Source organism: Zootermopsis nevadensis, unplaced genomic scaffold (genome assembly GCF_977971745.1).
Source record: "Zootermopsis nevadensis isolate Lab colony 2312 unplaced genomic scaffold, Znev_1.0 Znev_ptg000009l, whole genome shotgun sequence".
Classification (NCBI taxonomy): Eukaryota; Metazoa; Arthropoda; class Insecta; order Blattodea; family Termopsidae; genus Zootermopsis; species Zootermopsis nevadensis.
The window spans coordinates 7,471,319-7,491,685 of NW_028259141.1; the positions used below are offsets into that span (position 1 = coordinate 7,471,319).

Consider the following 20,367-nt stretch of genomic DNA (forward strand, 5'->3'; position numbering starts at 1 on the left):
ACCTGACTGCTTTTTTTTTTCTCTTTTCCATTGTCAGCTGTTTTACGACAATCCATTTCATGCCCCCTTTCTGTATGCCTGTACTCTGGCAACTGGTGTATTATTCTTTAAATTTGTTTACCAAGCCATGTACTTTTATTTCCTTTAATAATTTTATGTTTATAGAGTTTTATTACCTTGTTAGTGTAATATCTATAAGACTTTAATTAACTGTACTTCACTGCAGAGTGACTGAAGTCAAAATCTTCTGTGATGGCAAACATGCCCTACACATTAAGCATCAAACTGATGTAGCATATGTAATTTTTATTTTATGTATGATAAAACAGGCTCCAAGAGAACAACATTTTTAATTGATTAATGTGGAATGTTCCCCTTTTTCTTATCTTTTAAGAATGTAATTATGTAATAAAATTCAGTTTAATAAAAGTTCTGTTTCAACAAAAACTGATTTGTCTTTTTAGTGAAGTCTTCTTGGGTGATCAGCTATGTCAGTATGAAGTGAATTTTTAACATTTTGGAGGTTCTTAACCAACAGGGACTTATATGTTGAGTGACAAAGTGTTTGCAGAAAATCCACATTGGTAGCTCAAAGGAGAGAAGTAGGTAGAGTTAGGTTGTCACTCATCCTATTTGGGCCACAGTCAATGTTGCTTAACCTGAAAGTACCTGTAGTTATTAATGAGTTAACTATTCTTTCTACAAATTCTAATGACTGTATTTTAGTGGTTCTGTACAACTGAAGTATGCTATTAGCCAGGTTCCAGGATCTGGGTGGGAAGTAAATAGGCATTAAATAATCGCTATTGCATTGGAAATATAGAGGTTATAACCATCTCAATGCCTACTTACTTCCCACCCACTCTGTACTTAGAGTGATACCTGTAACTGTCAAAATTATTTATGTGTTCTGAATCTCATTGGCCTTCTCATGGGATAATTAATATATATGTGCATATTATGTGGATATTTACTAACAATGGTATGTAATTGATACTCATTTTAAAATAAGCTTGTAGAATATATGTGTATGGAAATTTGTTTGGTACATTAATTTGCTACCAAGTATACTTTGAGCATAGCATAATTTTAGGTATTTAAATGGAGGACCACATCAAACCAGTTGAAAGACTGATGACAAATAAACAAACAAATATATTGCATGATTAGCAAGGAACTATTAATAGTAAAAGGATGTGATTAGTTCTGTTGTATTGTGCTTTATTAATTGGGTATATTTCTGTAACTTTATTATGTTTATGGGTATTTTTTGTATGTGGTGTATTGTGCTATGATTTGTTCCAGATTGCTAGATGGGATTGAAGGAATTCATTCATAAGCAATATGTCTTACGTCTTGCTGGGGATTCCCCAACAGAGTTCCCGGGTCACTTACACATGCAGAGAAGCCTGTAGGTCTTGACATAAAACACCCTTATTTTTGTCTGGTTTGAAACAAAATTGGGAAGTCTTCACAAAATTCAGCAAAATGCATCAATATAAATTTTCATCTGTATATTGTATTAATATCAGGTATGTTTGGTCAGTGGATTATGTCATAGTTAAGTGCATTTATTATATTGGTTATTTAACCTTATGATATTCCCATTTCATGTTGTGAATAGGAAATATTTACCTTTTGCTTAGTAGGAAAGAGAAGTAGCAGCTGAATGAAAAGTCAACTGAGTTCTGACTACATTTTTCAGATATTTAATTTTAGATGTGATACAGAAAATTAATAAAACTGATGAACCATCTTGTCACTCTGAGAACAGTGTTCTGCTTTAAAAAGAGCATGTAAAATGGGTGGATGTCAGTGTGGCCATTGCACTGCAAACATTTAGCTGGTATCTTGAGGGCCATAGTAATTACAATGTTGTTTGTCAGCCTGTGGATTAATATAGTTAAGAATGTGCAACAAAAACATTTACATTAAATTTATATCCATGTGGTATTTTTGCAGGTCCAGAAATTTGGCCTCGTGATAAATGATTTTAAAATTGCAATTGTGAAACTTGGACCTTAGAGTATGTAGCTACAAGACTTGTGTTTTTCAGCTAAGAGATGTTTAATTACAAAGGATTCATTCTGAAGGTGTGTATACTAGAGATTATTTCTTGTTCATTTAATCTTTGGAAAGAAAGTTTCTGTGTTAGAGGAAACTGAAAGCACTATGCAAACAAGTGACCTGTTTAATTTTCTGAATACATGTAAATAGGATAGTGGTTACTAGGTGTTTGGAATTTATGAATGCTGTTGGTACATACAGTAATTCACAAGTCTGCTTTTTCTGTGAAATGTATTGACACACTTAACAAGTTAGATACATCAACAACAACAAATGCAGAAGACTATTTAAGATAGAAACATGGTGTATTAAGCACATAAAACTACATTTCATGCAGTCTTTTGAGTCTGGTAGGACTGCTTGAAGTATACAAAATAAAGGTAAGCAGTGCTTGAATTAATATTAGACGAACCTATTACAGTGTGAAAGCTCGGCTGTTTGATATATACTAGTATCTTTTGCATTTTATTTAGTGTTGTAAGAAACTCTAATGTTACATGAAGCTTAGTACTAATTTCAATTTTAAGCATTGAATGGTGGTATTGTTAATTGGAAGTGGACTGATTGCATTTGAGATGTGTTATGAGATTATTTTTATAGGGCAATACATAATTCAGTTCCATCTTTTTATTCTTTCACCCTTTTTTGTTAATTTTTGGTAGTGTTTCATCTCCAAACATGCTTGAACCAACAGTATCGCTTCCTGTTTCATTTTCACCAGAACTTTCATTTTCTCTCAACACTGATTGGTGCTTACCGTCAATGGGCACACCTCTTAGGAATTTAAGAATCATCTCAGTAGCCATTCTTAATCTGACAGATAAATGGTGCTTATATTCTGCAATAGCTTTCAAAATTTTATAAACAGTCTCATTGTCATTTTGATATTTTTCAACACTGATGTGACCAAGTATCCTTTTAAAAGTAACTGGCCGTTTCTTTATGGCTCTGAGTAACAAGTTCTTTGCACGTTTCACGCTCTGGGGAGCTATAGCTGGAACTGCTCTGTTAAAGACCCCTCCAAAATCAAATGTGTGTGGGTCAATTTCCTGGTCTCCAAGGTTAACATGAAGAAAACCAGACATTATTTGAAGCGCTTCAGTCATCTTAGTGCCAAGAATTTCTCTTTTCAAATACATATTCTTGAGGATAATCACTAGACGTTCTGTAGCGGATGCAATGGTTGAAAAATCTGTTCCGCGATAGACATCCTTCACTTTGTATGATCCTGACAACAGGAAGTGAATAATTATTCCCTTTGCTTCCTGAACCTCAGCTGGTAAGTGCTTATTTGCAAGGGCTTCATTGAACAACTTCTCAGCAGTGTAGGATTTATCAACATCCTCTGTTGTAAGCTCACTCATGTCAGCATCTAAACTTTTGAGAAGTGTGTTCACTGCTTCTTTACCCGCATGGTCCAAATCTGCATTCTTTTTGAGACGGTATAAGATAAGTGACACCTGTGTTTCTGTTGGTAACTTCCACAGATGTACACCGTGCAATATTTGCTTAACATCTATCTTTTCTGAACTGAACAATTCAAGAACTGTCCTCAGTGCTTCTGCTACTTCATCAGGTATTTTTTCTTTAGGGAATACTTTTTGGAATATGAGCTCAATGGTAACATTTCCTACAAACTGATCCTCGGCAGATGTGTCACGTGGGATTTCAAGATGATCAAATAGTATTATTAATGATTGCATCATCTCTTTGTTTAGTTCCAGCTTGAACTTCCTGTATATGCGTTGTAGAATAATCGTAATTTGCCTGTGTTGATTGAAATCTTCTTGGATAACAATTCCATTAAATATGTGTGGGATCATGGATGGATTTTGTAGCAGTGTGGTCTTTACCAAATTTTTGGCTGCAATAACATGATCTGGAGAAGACTGATCAATAACTGCATCTAATAATTGGAATATATCAATCTTGCCTTCATCTTCCTCTGTTGCAATGGAAGCCTTAAGATGGTTCAGAATGTTTGCAGCTGCATCTGCTATTTCAGGTTCTAGATTTTCTCCATATATATGTAATAATCTCCTTAGAAGAATTGCCATCTTTTCCTTTGGAGCAAACTGCGAAAGAACTCTCTGGCCATGGAATATCTTCAACATTTCTTCTTTTCTGTCAGTCATGAATTTCATTAATATCCTCTTGGCAGGAGCCACTTCACTGCCAGCTTCATCGGTGAGGTATTTAAATTCATCCACTAAATCGAAGCTGTCGTCAGTCTCGTCTTCTGTAGAATCATGTTCAGAGACATTAAAGTACTCAAAAATTGTTGAAACGGATATCCACAGTTTAGGTTTCATTTGATATTGATGTTCTCGAAACCTTCTAAGTGCACGGGCTACTAATGCTTTTGAAGAGAGATTTTTAGTAACTAGACTGGCAAGAGCTTTGTCATACACATTTTGCTCAGCAGCAAGATGGTCAATCACTACCTGTTTAGCATCCTGAACGTTTGATGGTGCGTTTGTTTGAACTAAGCTAGTGAGAGCGGTTATAATTGCCATGTGATGGTCTTTACTTTGTATTTCAGTTCCACGTTTCTGAGGCTGTATGTGTTCATACACAGCTTTGATTGCATCAAGAAGTTTACTGTCATGATGCCTTGAGTAAGTTCTCCAGAGAATTCTCAACACAACAGCCAGTCTGTTGGAAGGATTGAGATTTAGGATGCTAGGCACTGTATCTTGGAAAGCTTTTCCCAGTGGAACAGTTTTAAGATTCACGTATGACCTTATTGTTTCTGCAGCTTCAGACACTAATATTGGAATGTCTGGCCCTAGAACTGTCTTCAGCAGTTCCTCCAAATTAATTGGTAGGAAATGGAGAAGTTGGGGTGTGTGTTCTTTTGTTTCACCGAGGCTAATGAAAACCATGTCAATGGCAGAAATGGTGTCTTGATCCAAGAACATTATAAAGTTGTGATATATTCTCCGCAGTATAATGATCAATCTGTCCTTTGGTGGGAATTCTTCAATGACATTATAACCTATATATGTAGTTTCTAAATGTAGTTTTGTTGAATCAAACAGACTCTGTAGTGTCTGTAAGATTTCAGATGCACCTTCCTGTTGTGTCAGATCAAGGACTTGATAGAGAAGTTCCTTTATGTGATTTTGTGCATTTCTAGCTTCCTCCCACTGTTCTGGTAATAAGATGTCATCTTGTACTGACATGAGTCCGGCTCCCTCGTCTTTTATAAACATGTATACATATGCAATTGCATTCTTTATTGCTTCTGTTCTCGTAACTTCTGACTTGCTACGCAGGTACGCCAACAGTACCTTCAGGAACTTTGCTCTATTGAGACTTAGGCTGATATGGAAGTTATGAACAGCATTCTTAAAGGTCTCTGATAAAAGAAATCTGTACAGATCTTTCTTACCGGTTATTATTTCAACAGGTACCCCTACATGAGGTATAGCTTGCAGAACCGCAATCCAGTCCATTTCTGGTATATGTTCAGCATCTTGATAGGAATCATGTGCTAGTTGTTCTTCCAGATAAACAAGTAAAATATCTATATAACTCTCTAAAGAACTATCAGCAACCTCCTTCAGTTTATTTAAGATTAGCTTCAGTTGTATCTTAGGAGAAAGCTGTGAACTGATACTTTGCAGTAACTCAAGGTAATCAGTTTCATTTCTGGACAGATACTTAAATATCGTGTCCAATGCCTGTTTCCCTTCCTTGGTTAAGTTGTTCCTTGGAATTACTTTATATAAAGTGCCAAGGTCTAGTATAAAAACATTCACAGATGCATTTGTTGTAATGTAGATCTTCTTGATAATAGGAGGTAGAGAACCAGTATTTTCATGGTTAACAAAAGGAATCAACTGTAAAATGTTTCTTCCAAGTTCAGTGTTTTCATCATATATACCTTTAAGGTGTGTAAGGATTCCTACAAGAAGTTCTCCTTGAGTCTGATATGTGTCAAGATTAAAACCTTCCAAATTTTTATACATATCCTGTTTACCAAACAGGTTGGATATTGCTGCAACTGACTTCTTAGGAGCTTCTGGTTTTAAAACATGCAAAAGCTGTAAGAAATCAGTCTCATATGCAAATGAAGGTTTTGCTTTCTGTTCTGTGCCAATTTTAACTACTTTCTTACCAACACCTTCTTCTTCTTGTATATATGGCAATAATAGTATTGCATGTTGTCTTATACTAGGATTTTTGTCCAAAATTTGTAGTAAGATAAGTTTTAATAGCTCACCTTGGGTAATAGGTTGCTCAGAATCCAGCCATGGAAGATATTCTGTTAAATTGAATCTGGAAGAAGTTGTAAATTCGGTAATGACATTCAGGGCTTCACTGATTTCAGTTCTAAGTTTATGGTGTGCAATGGTTTTTAATAGTTCCTTGAGATCTATTGTGTGCAGTTTGTCTTCCATTAAAAGAGCACTGCATTCAGTTTGTTTCTCAATCGGAAGTTTACGTGCACCATACATATGAATGGAATAAAGCATATTATTAAGGGTTTTTTTTACATTCCTTTCCAGTTGTCTTTGTGTAAATCTCAGGACAGTTAATATAGCTCGTAGAAGTTCTCCTTGTGTGTTATACTTCTCCATATTTATTCCATGTATGTACTTATATGCATATGGTTTGTTGAGAAACACTGCTACTGAAAGGTAGAATTCACGTTGAATGTCAGGTTTCAGAGCTTTGAAAAGTGATGGTATATCTATTCTATAAATGATTATTCCAGGAGTATGTGTAACGTTGGTTACACACGTTTTGTCACTAGGGTATACTAGTGTTGAAGGATGTAAGCTGTCAGAACCTGTAGTGGGCTCAAGGGAACCTTCAGGAATATAGCAATGTGTTTTCAGATTTGGAGACTGTTGTGCTGGTCCATGGAATATGACATGCGGTAACAAAGTTTTTGCAGCGTCTTTAATATCTTTGTGGCTATCTTCGTCTGTCCAGATAAAAGCTAGTAATGCTTGTAACAGATCACCTTTTGTTTTATACTTTTTAATGTAAAATTTGTGTAATTTTATTGGCATGGTATCTTCCCTGTTGAGGTAGTTTGATATTATGGCCACTGTTGTGTTAGGTGAGCTGTTATCTAGAGCTTGAAAGATAGAAGCGTCAAACTTGGTTGTAATGATGGCACTAGAACTGGAAGCACAAGTATCCAATATGGTTGTATTTTGTGTAGAAATATTTTCTGTAGTTTCTTCCATACTAATTACTGGTATTTTGTTAGTGACTTCCTCGTCCTGAGATTTGGGACATGTTGTGATTATCACAGAAGCAAGAGCTCCAGGACCATCTTTATGTATATAAGGTATTACAGCGCTCATGGCTTTTTTATATTCTAGTTTTATTTCTGGCTTCATGGCCAAGAATAAGAGGAGATCTCTCATCATCTCTCCTTGTGTTTTGTGCACAAGTATGTTGAAACCCTGTAAGTACATTTGAACATTGACCTGTTTGAGGAATGAAATGACACTGTGTGCCATTTTCTTTGGTGCCTCTGGTTTGATTGTCTGCAGAAGTGATTCAGTTTGTAATTCATATGGCATTCCCCTTTTGGAATATTGTCTTGGCATGAAACATGTCTCATTTGTTTCATACATGATATATTGTGGATTGGATTTTGCCAAACCTTTTGTGCATAATGCTGAAATAAGTGGAGGAAGTGCCCCTTCACCTTCAGATTGAATATGTGATTTCATTTTCTTAACAAGCAGTAACTTCTTATTGTCCAAGTGTGGGTAGTTTTCTAATGTAGATAGCATTCCTTTCAGTAGTTCTGCCCGTGAGGAGTACTCCTTTAGGTTTAAAATATGAAGATAATTTTGTAAATATTCAGAAACAAACAGCTTTGCCATAGCCTCAACTGCTGTGCCATTCAGAAGTTTTGTTAATGATGGTACATCTACTTTGTATGTAGTTGTGCCTTGAATATAAGAAGAGTCAGGACTAAGGGACATGCATTCATTTCCTTGCATATCAATCAGTTTTGGACCTTGTGGTAGAATATGTGATTTTATAATTGGATGTGGTTTGTCCAGTATAACTTTTTTTGTATCAGGAAGTGTACAATTAGGCACCATATTTGGAGACAAGCTGCCAGGACCATCATAAATAACAAAGGGCAATATTTCTCTAATTGCCTTTATCATATCTTGTTGATAATCAAGTTTCTTTTCAAGGAATAGGAGAAATGAAGCTAGGAGGTCTCCACGTGTTTTGTGAACTGTTACATTAAAATTTTTTAGCACTGTATAGGAGTTTGGTTTTGTAAGAAATGACACAATCTTAGTTAGAGAAACCTGTGGTGCATTCGGTTTTAAAGCCGAGAATGTGGTTAGGAAATCAATCTCGTAGGTAGTACCTGACAATGATTGTATACACAGCGTTAAAACTGAGGTGGGTCGTGTTTGCTCGATGGTTGGTGGCTCTGTTATGATTATGTCCTTTACTTTTGGCAGTGGGATTCCTGTTAGTTTATTGAGTGTGGTATTGCAAACAACCTTTATAGAAGTTGGAAGTTTTCCAGGTCCATCCAATCGCACATTCTGTAGAAGTTTGTCGATCGCTTTCATTAATGTGGTGTCCCCAGAAACTTCAGTTACTAGATAGACCAACAACTCTTGAAGCTGCTCCCCACGGGTTTTGAAGTTGGCCAGGCTGAAGTTTGAGATTTTTTTGTAAAAGCAGGGTTTAGTGACGTATGCAGTGACTATTGCTTTAGGCAAGTGGGGTGTGGTTGGTTTCAAGGTAGTAAATAGAGTGTGAATATTTACTACAAGTATGGGTGTTGCCTTATTGTTGCATTGTCCACGTGAAGGCTTAACAATGGCAGGCCCTCCTGTAATTTCTTCTAACTTGATCTCATTTTTAATTGTGTCATTTTCTGTCGGTTCTTCTGTGGTGCATGAGAATATGAAGGCTGGTGCTTTTGCACCTTTATAATTCATATTAATAAAAGGAATAACTGTATCAAGTAACGAGTACTCTTGTTGCTTGTAGGATACTGTGTTTATTAAGAAGTTTATGATATCTTTGAGCAGTTTTCCTTTTGTGTCATGGTAAGCATCCCAATTAAATATTTTCAGTTTCTCTTGTGTGCTAGGTTCTCTAAGAACATCTTTAATTTGAAGAAGTGTTGTAATTGGTCTGTCAATAATGTGCACTAGCGGGGACACATCAACAGTAAGAATTTGCATTGTCCCATTGTCAAAACATTTATTGGTGATTTCAATCTTCTCATTTTCAGGTTCTTCTGGTTTTTTATAAAATTCGTCATTTACAGTATGGAATTTGGTGTTTTCTGGTATTTTAGATATTTTGCTTGTAGTGATATCTGATTCAGGAATTGTTTTTTCTGTGAATGAGGCAGCTGATACATCATCACACACAACTTTCATGTCTGGAGACAAAGCACCAAGGCCGTCAAAGCTAATGAAATTAAGCATAGTTTGAATACTTTCCAGAACATTGGCTTCAAGTGTCATTTTTGTACGTAGATGAGATAATAAAGCTTTAAGTAATTGTCCATTGGTTTTATATTCTTTTATGTTGAAGTCGATTAACAGACTGGAAAACTCATCTCTGTGGAAAAGTGCAGTAACAACAGCTTTAGCCAAGCGAGGGACTGCAGGCTGTACAGCTTTCAGAATTGATGAGATACTTAGTATTGTTGTTGCATTGGAGAGTATATTTTGTGCACACTGTTCCAGAGTGTGTATTTTTATAACTGGCTCCACAGTTGGGATTGGACTTTCAGTGGGAAACTGATCAATCGAAACACAGATAAATTTGAAGACTGGTAAACTGGCACCACTGCCATTAATTTTTACATGGAGTAATACTTCAGCCATGGTGTCTTTGATATGCCATGTTTTATTACTGTTTGAAATGAGATATAATAAGATATCTTTTAAAAATGCTCCCTTTGAATGGTATTTATCCCAGTCAAGTATTTTCAGTTCGTTTTGTATCTCAGCTGTATCTATGGTTTGAATAATAGTCTCTTTCAATTTTTCAGAAGTGCTTGAATCTAAAGCTTGCATTAGAGATGGCATATCAATAGCAAGCATCTGTGTGCTTTCTTCATCTAGGCATTCTTCAGGCACTATGATTTCTGCCTCTGTTGGCTCTTCTGTCTCAGATGTTTCTTCATTAGGAAGTGTAACAGGCATATCAGCTTCAACACCAGTAATATTTTGTACTTCAAAAGCATCAGAATGTACAGTTAAGTTTATGTTGTTTGCAACCAAATATTGGTATGTTTCATTCTGTAAGTGTAATTTGTCCTCTGATGTGTTGGGTAATGTACTAACAAATAAGTAAGACTCTGTTGTTTCTGTAGTCTCTGCTGCTGATTTATTTGTTTGGGCAGCCATTTGAGTTGTTTCAGTAAAATCAGTAGATTCTGCTGTTGTTTTTGATGTTGGTTTAATTGGTAATGAAGTTTTAATAGCTCCAGTGTATGTTGGAGTGGTTAGATCAGAAAATAGAGGAGAGATTATTTCTTCTGTATGCATATTATTAGGTTTGTTTGCAGTAATACTGCTTTCAGATATGTGTTTGGAAGGTACAGAAAACCCATTACCTACAATTGTGGACAAACTGGTGGTGTCTGAGTTCTCTGCAGTTTTCAGTAGTTCATGTTCTGTACTGTCAAACACCACAGAATTGTTTTCTGTTAATGTGTTGACATCCTCACAAACCTTTATGAAATCAGGTTTCACAGTTTCATCACCATCAGAGCTGATGTGGGAGATGATCTGGTTGAATGCATAAAGATGACTGTCTTCAAGTTTTGAATATTTCTTTTCAACAAATCTGATAAGATTTGTGAGTAGTTCCCCTCTAGTTGTGAAGTCTTCTGCATTGAATCCCTTAACTACATGTACTATATCCTTTCTTGAGAAGAAACTGAGCACAATATTCACGTGTTCCTGTGAGACCGCTGCATCAACTGCTTGTAATAGAGTTGTAATATTTGGTATTGATACTGCCTTCTGTTCAGTACAGAATATTATATTATCTTTCTGTTTTCTGCTAAATTGGATGTTATGTAGTTCTGGTCGTGTAAGTGACTCTGTTGTCTCTGTTTCTGCATGTGTTTCAGGTGTTTGCCATGATGTAGTCACATCAGCATCTTGTGGTTCTCTTGCAGGAGCTCTATTTACAGTAGTAGGAGCTTCAGGTTGTGTGAACTTTGTTTCATGAATTGTGATCTCAGTTGATTCTGTAATTCCTTCTTTTGGAGTACGTGCCAATTTTGTTGTTTCTGGTAATGATATAATGTGCTGTGGAACTTCACTGTCTTGACATACTATTATTAAGTCTGGTTTCAGTGATCCAAAACCATCATAATGAGTTTGTGAGATAATATCATTGAAGGCATCAATAACAGAAGGATGAAGATGTTGGTATGTGAATTTCACAAATGTTAACATCTTGTTGAGCAAGACTCCTCTTGTCTTGAATTCATCAGCATAGAACCCCTTAAGTATGTATGATATATCATGCCTTTCAAAGAAACTTATTACTGTGCGTAGTGATTGTTGAGATACTGTTCCTTTCACTGCCTTCAAGAGAGTTTTAATATTGGGTATGGCCACAGCTACCTGTTGGTCAGCACAGTGGATGGAAGCGTTTGTAAGAGTTTCCATTATGTTTATAGTGGAGGCTGTGGGTAGAGGGAATACTTCAGTTATGAGATGTGTTGATGGAGTGCTAGCTTCAGTGAATAGTTGTTCAGTGCTTGTCTCTTTTGTTGTATATTGTGTGTAATATGAGTCTTCTAGTATATAAATGTTATTGGTGTGTGTCATTCGTGTGTTGTTAGCACTTCCTACTTGTCCCAATTTTCCTAAGTCTGGGGTTGACTCAGCAACAGCATGCAAGTTTGAAGTGTAACAAGCAGCTGTTGCATTGAAGTGAAGTGCACTCAGTCCATCCGATTGTATGTGAGGCAGGATAACATCAATAGCAGTGAGAACATGATGATGGACATCAGCTCTGTTTCTTAAGAATAGGAGAATTCCCTTTAAAAGTGAGCCATAAGTGGTGAAGGTAAGAGCATTGAATGTGATGTCCTGTATGTCGTGATTGTTTGGATATGATTCATTTAATCCAGCCAGTATGTTGTAAGTGCCAGGTTGTGTGAGGTAACTAAACAGAATATTCTTTTCTGTAATGGGTGTACTGGAGTCCAGGGCGTCAAATAATGTTACTATATTGTATGAGAGAATTTTAGTTCCTCCATGTTTATCTACACAAAGAATAGGAATTGGAATCTCTGAACTGTATGTAGTTGATACTGTTGTGACAGAGTCTGCGGGATCAGTCGAAGACAGAGATGCTTCTGATGCCTGTGTAATGGTAGATTCTATGGTACTGTGAGTGGAAGCTGAATATGCTGTTTTTGTTTCTTCAGTAGACATAGGTTCCAATGTTGGCAAGTATATAGTCATTGATTTTATATCCTGGCACATTTCTATGTAGTCATTTTGTGTTACAAACTGGCCATCAAAAGTGATGTGTGACATAATGTTTTTAAGGACATTGTGGACATCAGATTTTAAATTTTCACATGTGTGATTTACGAATGTTATGACATTAATGAGCATATCTGCTTTTGTCACATTTTCTTGAAAATTGAACTCTTTAAGAATGTGTAATATATCTTGTTGTTGGAAAAATTTAATTACAAGTTGAATGTTTTGTATTGACACACTGTTTATAACTGCATTCAAAAGTGATTTTATATTTGGTATTTTGACAGTGATTTCTTGACTACTGCAATTTAAAGTGTGTATTTCCCTTTCATCATGAACACTGAAATTTGAAAGTACTTGTGCCAAGGCAACTGACTCAGTTATCTCTGTGGTAAGGGAAGATGTAGTTTGTTTTGTGGTTATGGTTTCTGTAATTATGGGATCTCTCAGTTGAGTTAGAATTGTAGAGGGAGAGTATATGTCTGTGGAGTCTAATTGTGTTGTCATTGTTTTTGGTGGATTTTGTGTAAAATGTGTTTGTATTGTGATACTAGGAAAGTCTTTTGATGTTGATGTTGGAAATAATATTGCATCAACTTTCTCCTCTGTTGTTTGCAGGATTGCCCTTTCATTTTTTGTATGTTCTGTTTCTATAGTAAAGAGTGATGGTGTGTGAATTTCAGTATTTTTAGATGTGATGCCGACTGTGTCCTGACATACCAGTATAAAATCTGGTTTTAAAGCTCCAAGTTCTTTGAATTTAATATGTAACAGAACCTCATTGAAAGCGTCAAGAATAGTGGGTGCAAGATTGAGGTATGTGTGCTTCACAAATGTTAGCATGTTGGTGAGTAGTTCTGCTCCGGTTTTAAAGTCCTCTGCATAGAAACCCTTCAGAATATGCACAATATCCTTTCTTTCAAAGAAAGTGGTCACCAAGTTTAATGATTTTACAGAAACTCTGTTGTAAACAGCCTGGAGGAGATTTCTTATATTTGGTATAAATACAGCCATGTGTTGGTCAGCACAGTGTATGATAGTGTTGGAAACATTTTCTTCATACACAAGCTGTACAATAGTTGGTAATGTATATGGTTCTGTAGTTTGTGTTGTCATATCTGTAGAAGTGGCTTTTGCTGATGATGTGATTTCTGATATGTCAGTTGTGTGTATTGTTTGTTTAATTTTATTTTCTGTCGCATATCTTTCAGAATGTTTTGTAGTATTTTTCAAAATTGTGTATGTGGATGATGGGATGATTTCATCAGTATCTTGACACACCCACAATAAACTGGGTTTCAGAAGTCCTGTGTCATCAAAGTGTATGTTATTTAGAATGTCATCAAGAGCTATACTTAGGTTTTGTTCAAGAATGGGATATGTAAGTTTCACAGAAATAATTAATTCAGTGAGTATGTCTGCCTTTGTTTCTATTTGTTCTAAATTCAGTGCTTGTAGCAGTTTTATAATATCTTTTCCTTGTAGAAAATTTCTTACAGTTGAGATGTGATCTTTTGAAACACTCTTATCAACAACATCTAAGAGAGCTGTTACATTATATATGCTTCTTTTAATCTGATGATCAGGGCATTGAAGTATATTGTTATCTTCATCATGATACTTTAAGTTACTGTTTTGCAGTACAGGCATTGCCGCTGCTGTATGTGCCACCTGCAATATATTATTGGGTGTTGTAGGTTGTGTCCTCATGTGTTCATGTGTCATTGTTGAAGTAGTTGCTGGTGTGATTGTTTTATCAGTAACTAAATCCATGCAGACTTCTTCTATTTCAGGTTTTAGGATGTTTAACCGATTAAATTTTATATGAGGTAATATTTCATCAATTGCAGTAAGAATTTGTGACTGGTCATGTACTAAGTGGATTTTTATAAATGACAGCAATTGTGTTAACATCACACCTTGTGTTTTATAATTTTCAGTATGAAATCCTTGCAGTATTTGGCCAATGTCTTTACTTTCAAAGTAGTTTGATATGAGTGCAATGGATTGATGGGAAACATTATCATCTACTGCTTTCAGCAGGGATTTTATATTTGGTACATAAACCCTTATCTGTTGCTCTGTACACATTACATTCTTGGTTTCCTTTCCCATGGGAAAAACGTTGAATAATTGAGACGATGCGAGTGAATTATTACTGGATGTTGATTCTGTTGTTGCTGCATTTGTCTGGATTTCTGATACACTCTCTGATTCCATTATCCATTGTGTTGTGCTTGTCACATGTGTTGTTGAGGAGTCTGTTTCTGTAATTTCTTCTGTTGTGCTCTGTGATACAGCAGTAGTATTTTGTGACATATTTGAAATCTGATGATTATATGTAAAGGGTTTTGTTGAATGTGTAAGAAATTTGCTTGTGCTACACATTACATCAATCTCTGGATGCAGTGCACCAAACCCTTCCACTTGTATGTATGGAAGGATTATATGAATGGCCTCTTTTATTTTAGGACTCTGGAAATTAACTTGAGATGCCAAAAAAGTTAATATACCTTCAAGCATTTGCCCTCTTGTATGAAATTCTTCCAGATTCAGGCCCTTTAGCATACTGGAAACATCTGAGCTACTTAAGAATTCTGTAATAATATTTTTGGAGTGCTGAGGTGCATTTGGCGCAATTGCAGTTAAGAGAGGTTGAATCCAGATCATGATGACTTTTATGCCATTTTCTTTGCTGATGTTGTCAATGCATGTTATTGGAGTTCTTTGTACTAGTAATGGACTAGTTTCTGTAGTCGCTAGTGGCAGTAATGTTGTTCCCTCTGAAGGGTAATTAACGCAAATTAAAATTGGACGTTCTGCCCCAGGGCCATCAATATGGACATTATTCTTTACATGTGTGATGACATTCATAGTAATTGGATTAATGTTATTGTTCATGATGATAAAGGATAAGAGTTCATAAAGCAACGTGCCTTTAGTATCATGACGTGTAACATCGAAGCCATGAATCATGTCTGGGGTGAGATTCTCTATGGCAAGTTGCAGTGCTGCTGCTGTCACTTCAGAATCCACTGCTTTCATTAAAGATGGAACATCAACCCAAACTGTTGCATCTGTGGAGTTTATACATGAGTCAATGCTGTGTGAGTTTTCAAGTTCTTGAGCAGATGCTGGCATTGGCGTGCTTGTTATGGTTGTTACATCAGAACTTGTAGTCATGTGTGTCTGATCATTAACAATTATATACACTTTATCATTGTTCATGTTGGTGCATACTAAGTATGTATCAGTAATTAAAATTCCATTTCTTACTTTCTGTGCATGTAGTAATATGTCATTGATTTCAGCTTTGATGGCTGTATCCAGATTGGCATTAGTTGAGCATTGGTGCATTAAAGAAAATTTTGGTTTCAGAGTATTTTGTGAGGGAATGACCATCTTCACTTTGTGCTCTTTGTTTGTTATTTCATTTGTGAATGTTCCATCACTGTCATAGAATGAAGTTGTAATTGTTTTCATGATCTGTGGTTCTGCCGAGAGCTTTACCTCACCAAAAGACAATGTTCCATTGAGGACATTTACAGGTTGTGATAAAATGGGCGGTTTGAGTGATATAGTTTGTGTGGTTGGATTCACAAATATATTAACTTCAGAAATCTGCTGATTTTGACATTGGTGTGTAGGATTTTGTACCTTCACTATGAAATATTTTAAAATTATTCTGTGACACAGCTTGATTTCATTTGAACCTAATATTTTATGTAACATGGCTACAAGTAAAGGACGAGGTTGGCTATACCGATAAAAGGGGAAATTATACAGGATTTTCTTCCATTGTATTTCATTCTGAAAGGCATGATATATCTCTGCATTTGTTTCTGACAAATCAATGCCTAATGTGTTGAAAGAGTTAAGAAGCATCGCAATATCTAGTTGCACAGTCGGTACGAAGGTACCTCCATTTGAGACGATGTATTTCATTTTTACATAACTAAGAAGCGTATGCACGTAAGCTGATGCTGGATGTGCATTTGGCAATAAAAAACTTAATTGTGCAAGAAAAGCAAAAAGAATAGAAAGGTGATCATTGCCATAAAATGTTGGCATGAACCTATCAGAATATTTTGTTATATCTAACTTACCACTGCTAATAGCAGACATAAGAATATCTCTGGCACTGATGACATCACATGGAAATTCATCATCTCTAATTGCAAGAAATAATTTATGATGTTTGTGGCTGATTTCAACTAGTTGGGGATTCATATTCTTACAAACTCCTGGTGTGAAAAAAGGAATGATCTTATATATCTGGAGTTTAACTGAAAATTGCAGTGGAGACTGCTCAGATACTAAGAAATTCAGGGTTTCCAACAAGAAATTTCTGAGATTTCCTTGAGGTTTTACTGTGATTTTTGGAAGAAGGCTATTTAACTTGTTTTGCATATGGAACAATTCCCCTGTAACATTACGAAGCAGTTCGTGAGTTTCTGGAAGTAAGCAATGTAAATGAATGTTGTTTAAAAGACCTACCAGAAGTGATGATGTCAGGGTGATGTAGCCGTGTTGAATTTTCTTGAATATACTTTCAAGGAAGGTTTTCTTGCTGAGGTTGACAATGTGAACTAATTCAGAAGGCTCAATTTGTTTGAGATTTTCTGGCAAGCCTTTCAGCATTAATCCAGTGCTGTAAGACTTAAGTATATCTGTGTTTTTGTTCCAGTGAAATGTAATGCATGAACTCTGTGAAAGAAGGTGTGAAAGTATTGACACCTCTTGTTCTGGTGTCAATGCTGTCTGAGATTGGAAGATCTTTTGTGCTTCTGGGAGCAGTTGCATCGTGTTTGTTTCCCCTGAAGTTAAACTGTTGTGTAGCCATCGGATTGTAACCAGCTGCCACCAGGTGAGCTGTCGTTCTGTATCTTGGTGCTGCAGAATGGTGCCAAGGGCCTGTGCCAAATTGTACCTGAGTACTGAAGCTGATTGCAGCACAGTCTCAATATTTATGTCCACAGAACTGGGGACTTCATTTTCAGTTTTTGTTGATGCCTGCAGAAATAATGCGTGAATCCTTCAGTTTTATGTTTTGGCATAAGTCAAGTTTAGAACTGTCAAATTTAGGACCTTGCACGGGTTTAGATTTGGATACAAGGATACTTCACATTTATAACTAGTAATACAATTTTGTTTTTTCAGATAACAGAAAACATGCCAGTTGCAGACTTACTTTTGGGAAAAGTTGGAAAAGTAAATTCAACAAAAGGTGGCTGTCTTCTGGGATGTTACAACATATAGTCTCGTGGACACTGGCTGATGTTTCAGAGGTTATATAATAGAATACTTATTGTTTGTCTTTACTGAATCTGTTCTAGGAAGGTAACTTAATAATTTAGCATCCTTGTGAATTAATTTGTATAATATTTGCATTGTACTGGATAAACATCCTAATCATGGCATATTAGTGTTGAAATATATCACTGTTCTCCTATTAATTTAATGAAAAATAAATTTTGATTATATATACCATACACAGTGGCATGCTTCGATACAGAGCTTCCAATTTCATATTACAGGTAGCCCTTGATTTGCGTCGATTCAGAATAACGCCGATTTTGAAACCAGAAAGTCAGAAAGTGAAAGAAATATATTATATTATTATTTATAACGTTTTACAATGTTTCTGGTACTGCTTCTTATACTAAATCGTAATTCTTACATCGTTGATTTTGAATAAAAATTATAATACAGTCATCTCTGCAATTACGCATGTTTCGTTAACGCGAATTTTCTCCAATGAGATCGATGAATCGATAAAAGCTGTTTGTGAAATGCAAACTTTTGCGTATGCGAGTTTGCTCTTATGCAATTTAATTCCTGGCGCTTTAAACTTTGAAATTTTGAAAGAAAGAAAGAAGAAATCACGACAGTCCACACTACGTGCCTTCTTTAAAAAACATGACGATCCTCAACCAGGGACTTCGTCAGAGAACTAACGCCGCTTCATCACGCCATCGCCGATTGTAAGTGTATAAAACATATTTATTAAATTCCTTTTATTTTATTTACGTTATTTCAGAGCTTTAAATGTAATGTCATTATATTACTCGTCAATGTTTGGGTGCTGGGAACCCATGTCATTGACTTCCTATTGTTTACATTATAAAATCGTTCTAATTTACACCGATTCCGATTACGCCGGTTTGTCCAGGAACACATCCCCGGCGTAATCGAGGGCTACCTGTATCTGTTTAACACCCTGAAAGTATCAAAAATATGAAACAGCATGTTTCTACATTTGGACTTGTGTCATATCAAAGTGGTGATTGAATAAAATGGAAATATTTGACATTTTCTACTCACATTGCTACCACACAGCAGTAGTGATAACACCACAAGCCTGAAGTGTCTGTGATAGTTGTTAAGCAGTGCAGGGCCCATGGATCTACTACATACACACCAACTTTTCATATAGGTTAGGAGCTGTTGTCACAAATTCAGGTCTGTATAACAGTCGTCTACTGGCGTAGACTGATTACTGGTAACACTGATAATTAAACTCAGCCCCCCTTTTTCCCCTTCCCTCTTTTTTAAGCAATAACTTTAGATTAGCAGTTTCTAAATGTTATCCTCATGAAACATTAAAAAAGTAATGCTACCTTTGTCTTATTGTTAGAATGCTGCAGTTATTTTTCTCTCTGTAATCAGCTACTACAGTAATTCTATTGAATTTTGTGTTCTTTTAATGACATATATAAAATACACAAGGCTTTAGTTTTATTGGTTGTAACACAGTGAATGAAGTATTATAGTAGGCAGAAGTGACAGACGTTTATGTCCAAGCAATTCCATTTCACTGCTCCGGCACGTGGTATTCTTTTCCCATACTGTTGGAGTGTTATAAATGTGCAAAGTGTAAATGAAATAGACATTTTTTAAAGAGAGAATACAGAAATAGTATTGAGTCATTAGTTTTCAAGAAAAGTATTGAAATGACAATTCATGTGAGAAGTTAATAACTTATGCATATGTTTCATTTAACTTTTGGCATTGATCATGATTTCTCTGATTATCACACCCAGTATTATCTGCACATCATTCATGTTCTTCACAGCACATTTTTATTTAAACTACATAATTAACTGATCTTAGTAGTTTATTTCGTAGTTATTTGAAGTACATTTATCAACTACACAAGTTATATAGTGTTGAATGTCAGTATGATTATGATTGTGAGTATTGGAACTAAGAAGGAAGCAGCTGCAATTTATTTTAAGATTCCATCCCAGAATTTTGTTGGAGGAACTGAGGAAACTCATTAAATGTCTTTGTTAGGGTACTGAGTCTTCAAAAATGTTAATCTGAACCTTCCATGTTTCAAGCACCAAGTGGGAATGTTTTAGTATGGTAGTCTACTGTGCTGATAATGTCTTAAGTATAACAAAATTGGTGAAAATACAGTGATATTCATATCCATTCATTACATAAACATGAACAGTGAGAACGCCATATGTAATCCGTCAATAAAATACAATTATCTAATCTTAGGAACATTTTCCTTCAATTTTAGTACCCATTTAAACTTTCTTGATAATAGTTCGTGGTATCAGCTTGGATTATTGTTAACATAAAACTGTATAGTGGAGCCTGGTACAGCTCGCATTTACGGCTGCATACAATGCAGAAGATATAGAATTTTGTAAATGGGACTTTGTGATATGCAGTGTAAATTAAAGAATTTTCAGATGTGTTTTCTTGTATATTTTTATATTGAATGGCTGAATTTCATGGTTGAAATTTTTTTTGTGTATGGTAGCGACACTTGGCGTAGAACTTTACAGTCATCTTACAAATAAAA

General features: G+C 35.6%; 1 protein-coding gene across 1 annotated transcript; it reads right to left on the minus strand.

Moving 5' to 3' along the window:
- Positions 1-2,281: 2,281 nt before the first annotated feature.
- On the minus strand, positions 2,282-19,022 carry LOC110826865 (uncharacterized). Its single transcript, XM_022057931.2, has 2 exons — positions 18,873-19,022; positions 2,282-17,561 (listed from the first exon to the last, which is right to left on the minus strand). Exons 1-2 carry the CDS (start codon positions 18,978-18,980, stop codon positions 2,703-2,705), a joined length of 14,967 nt encoding a protein of 4,988 aa, XP_021913623.2. The 5' UTR covers positions 18,981-19,022; the 3' UTR covers positions 2,282-2,702.
- Positions 19,023-20,367: the final 1,345 nt, after the last annotated feature.

Coding starts and splice junctions, on each gene's coding strand:
- LOC110826865 (XM_022057931.2), bottom strand. CDS start 18,980: ATGAAAAGTTGGTGTGTATGTAGTAGATCCATGGGCCCTGCACTGCTT. Junction 17,562..18,872: donor TACTGCTGTGTGGTAGCAAT/GTGAGTAGAAAA, acceptor TTATTTCTGCAG/GCATCAACAAAAACTGAAAA.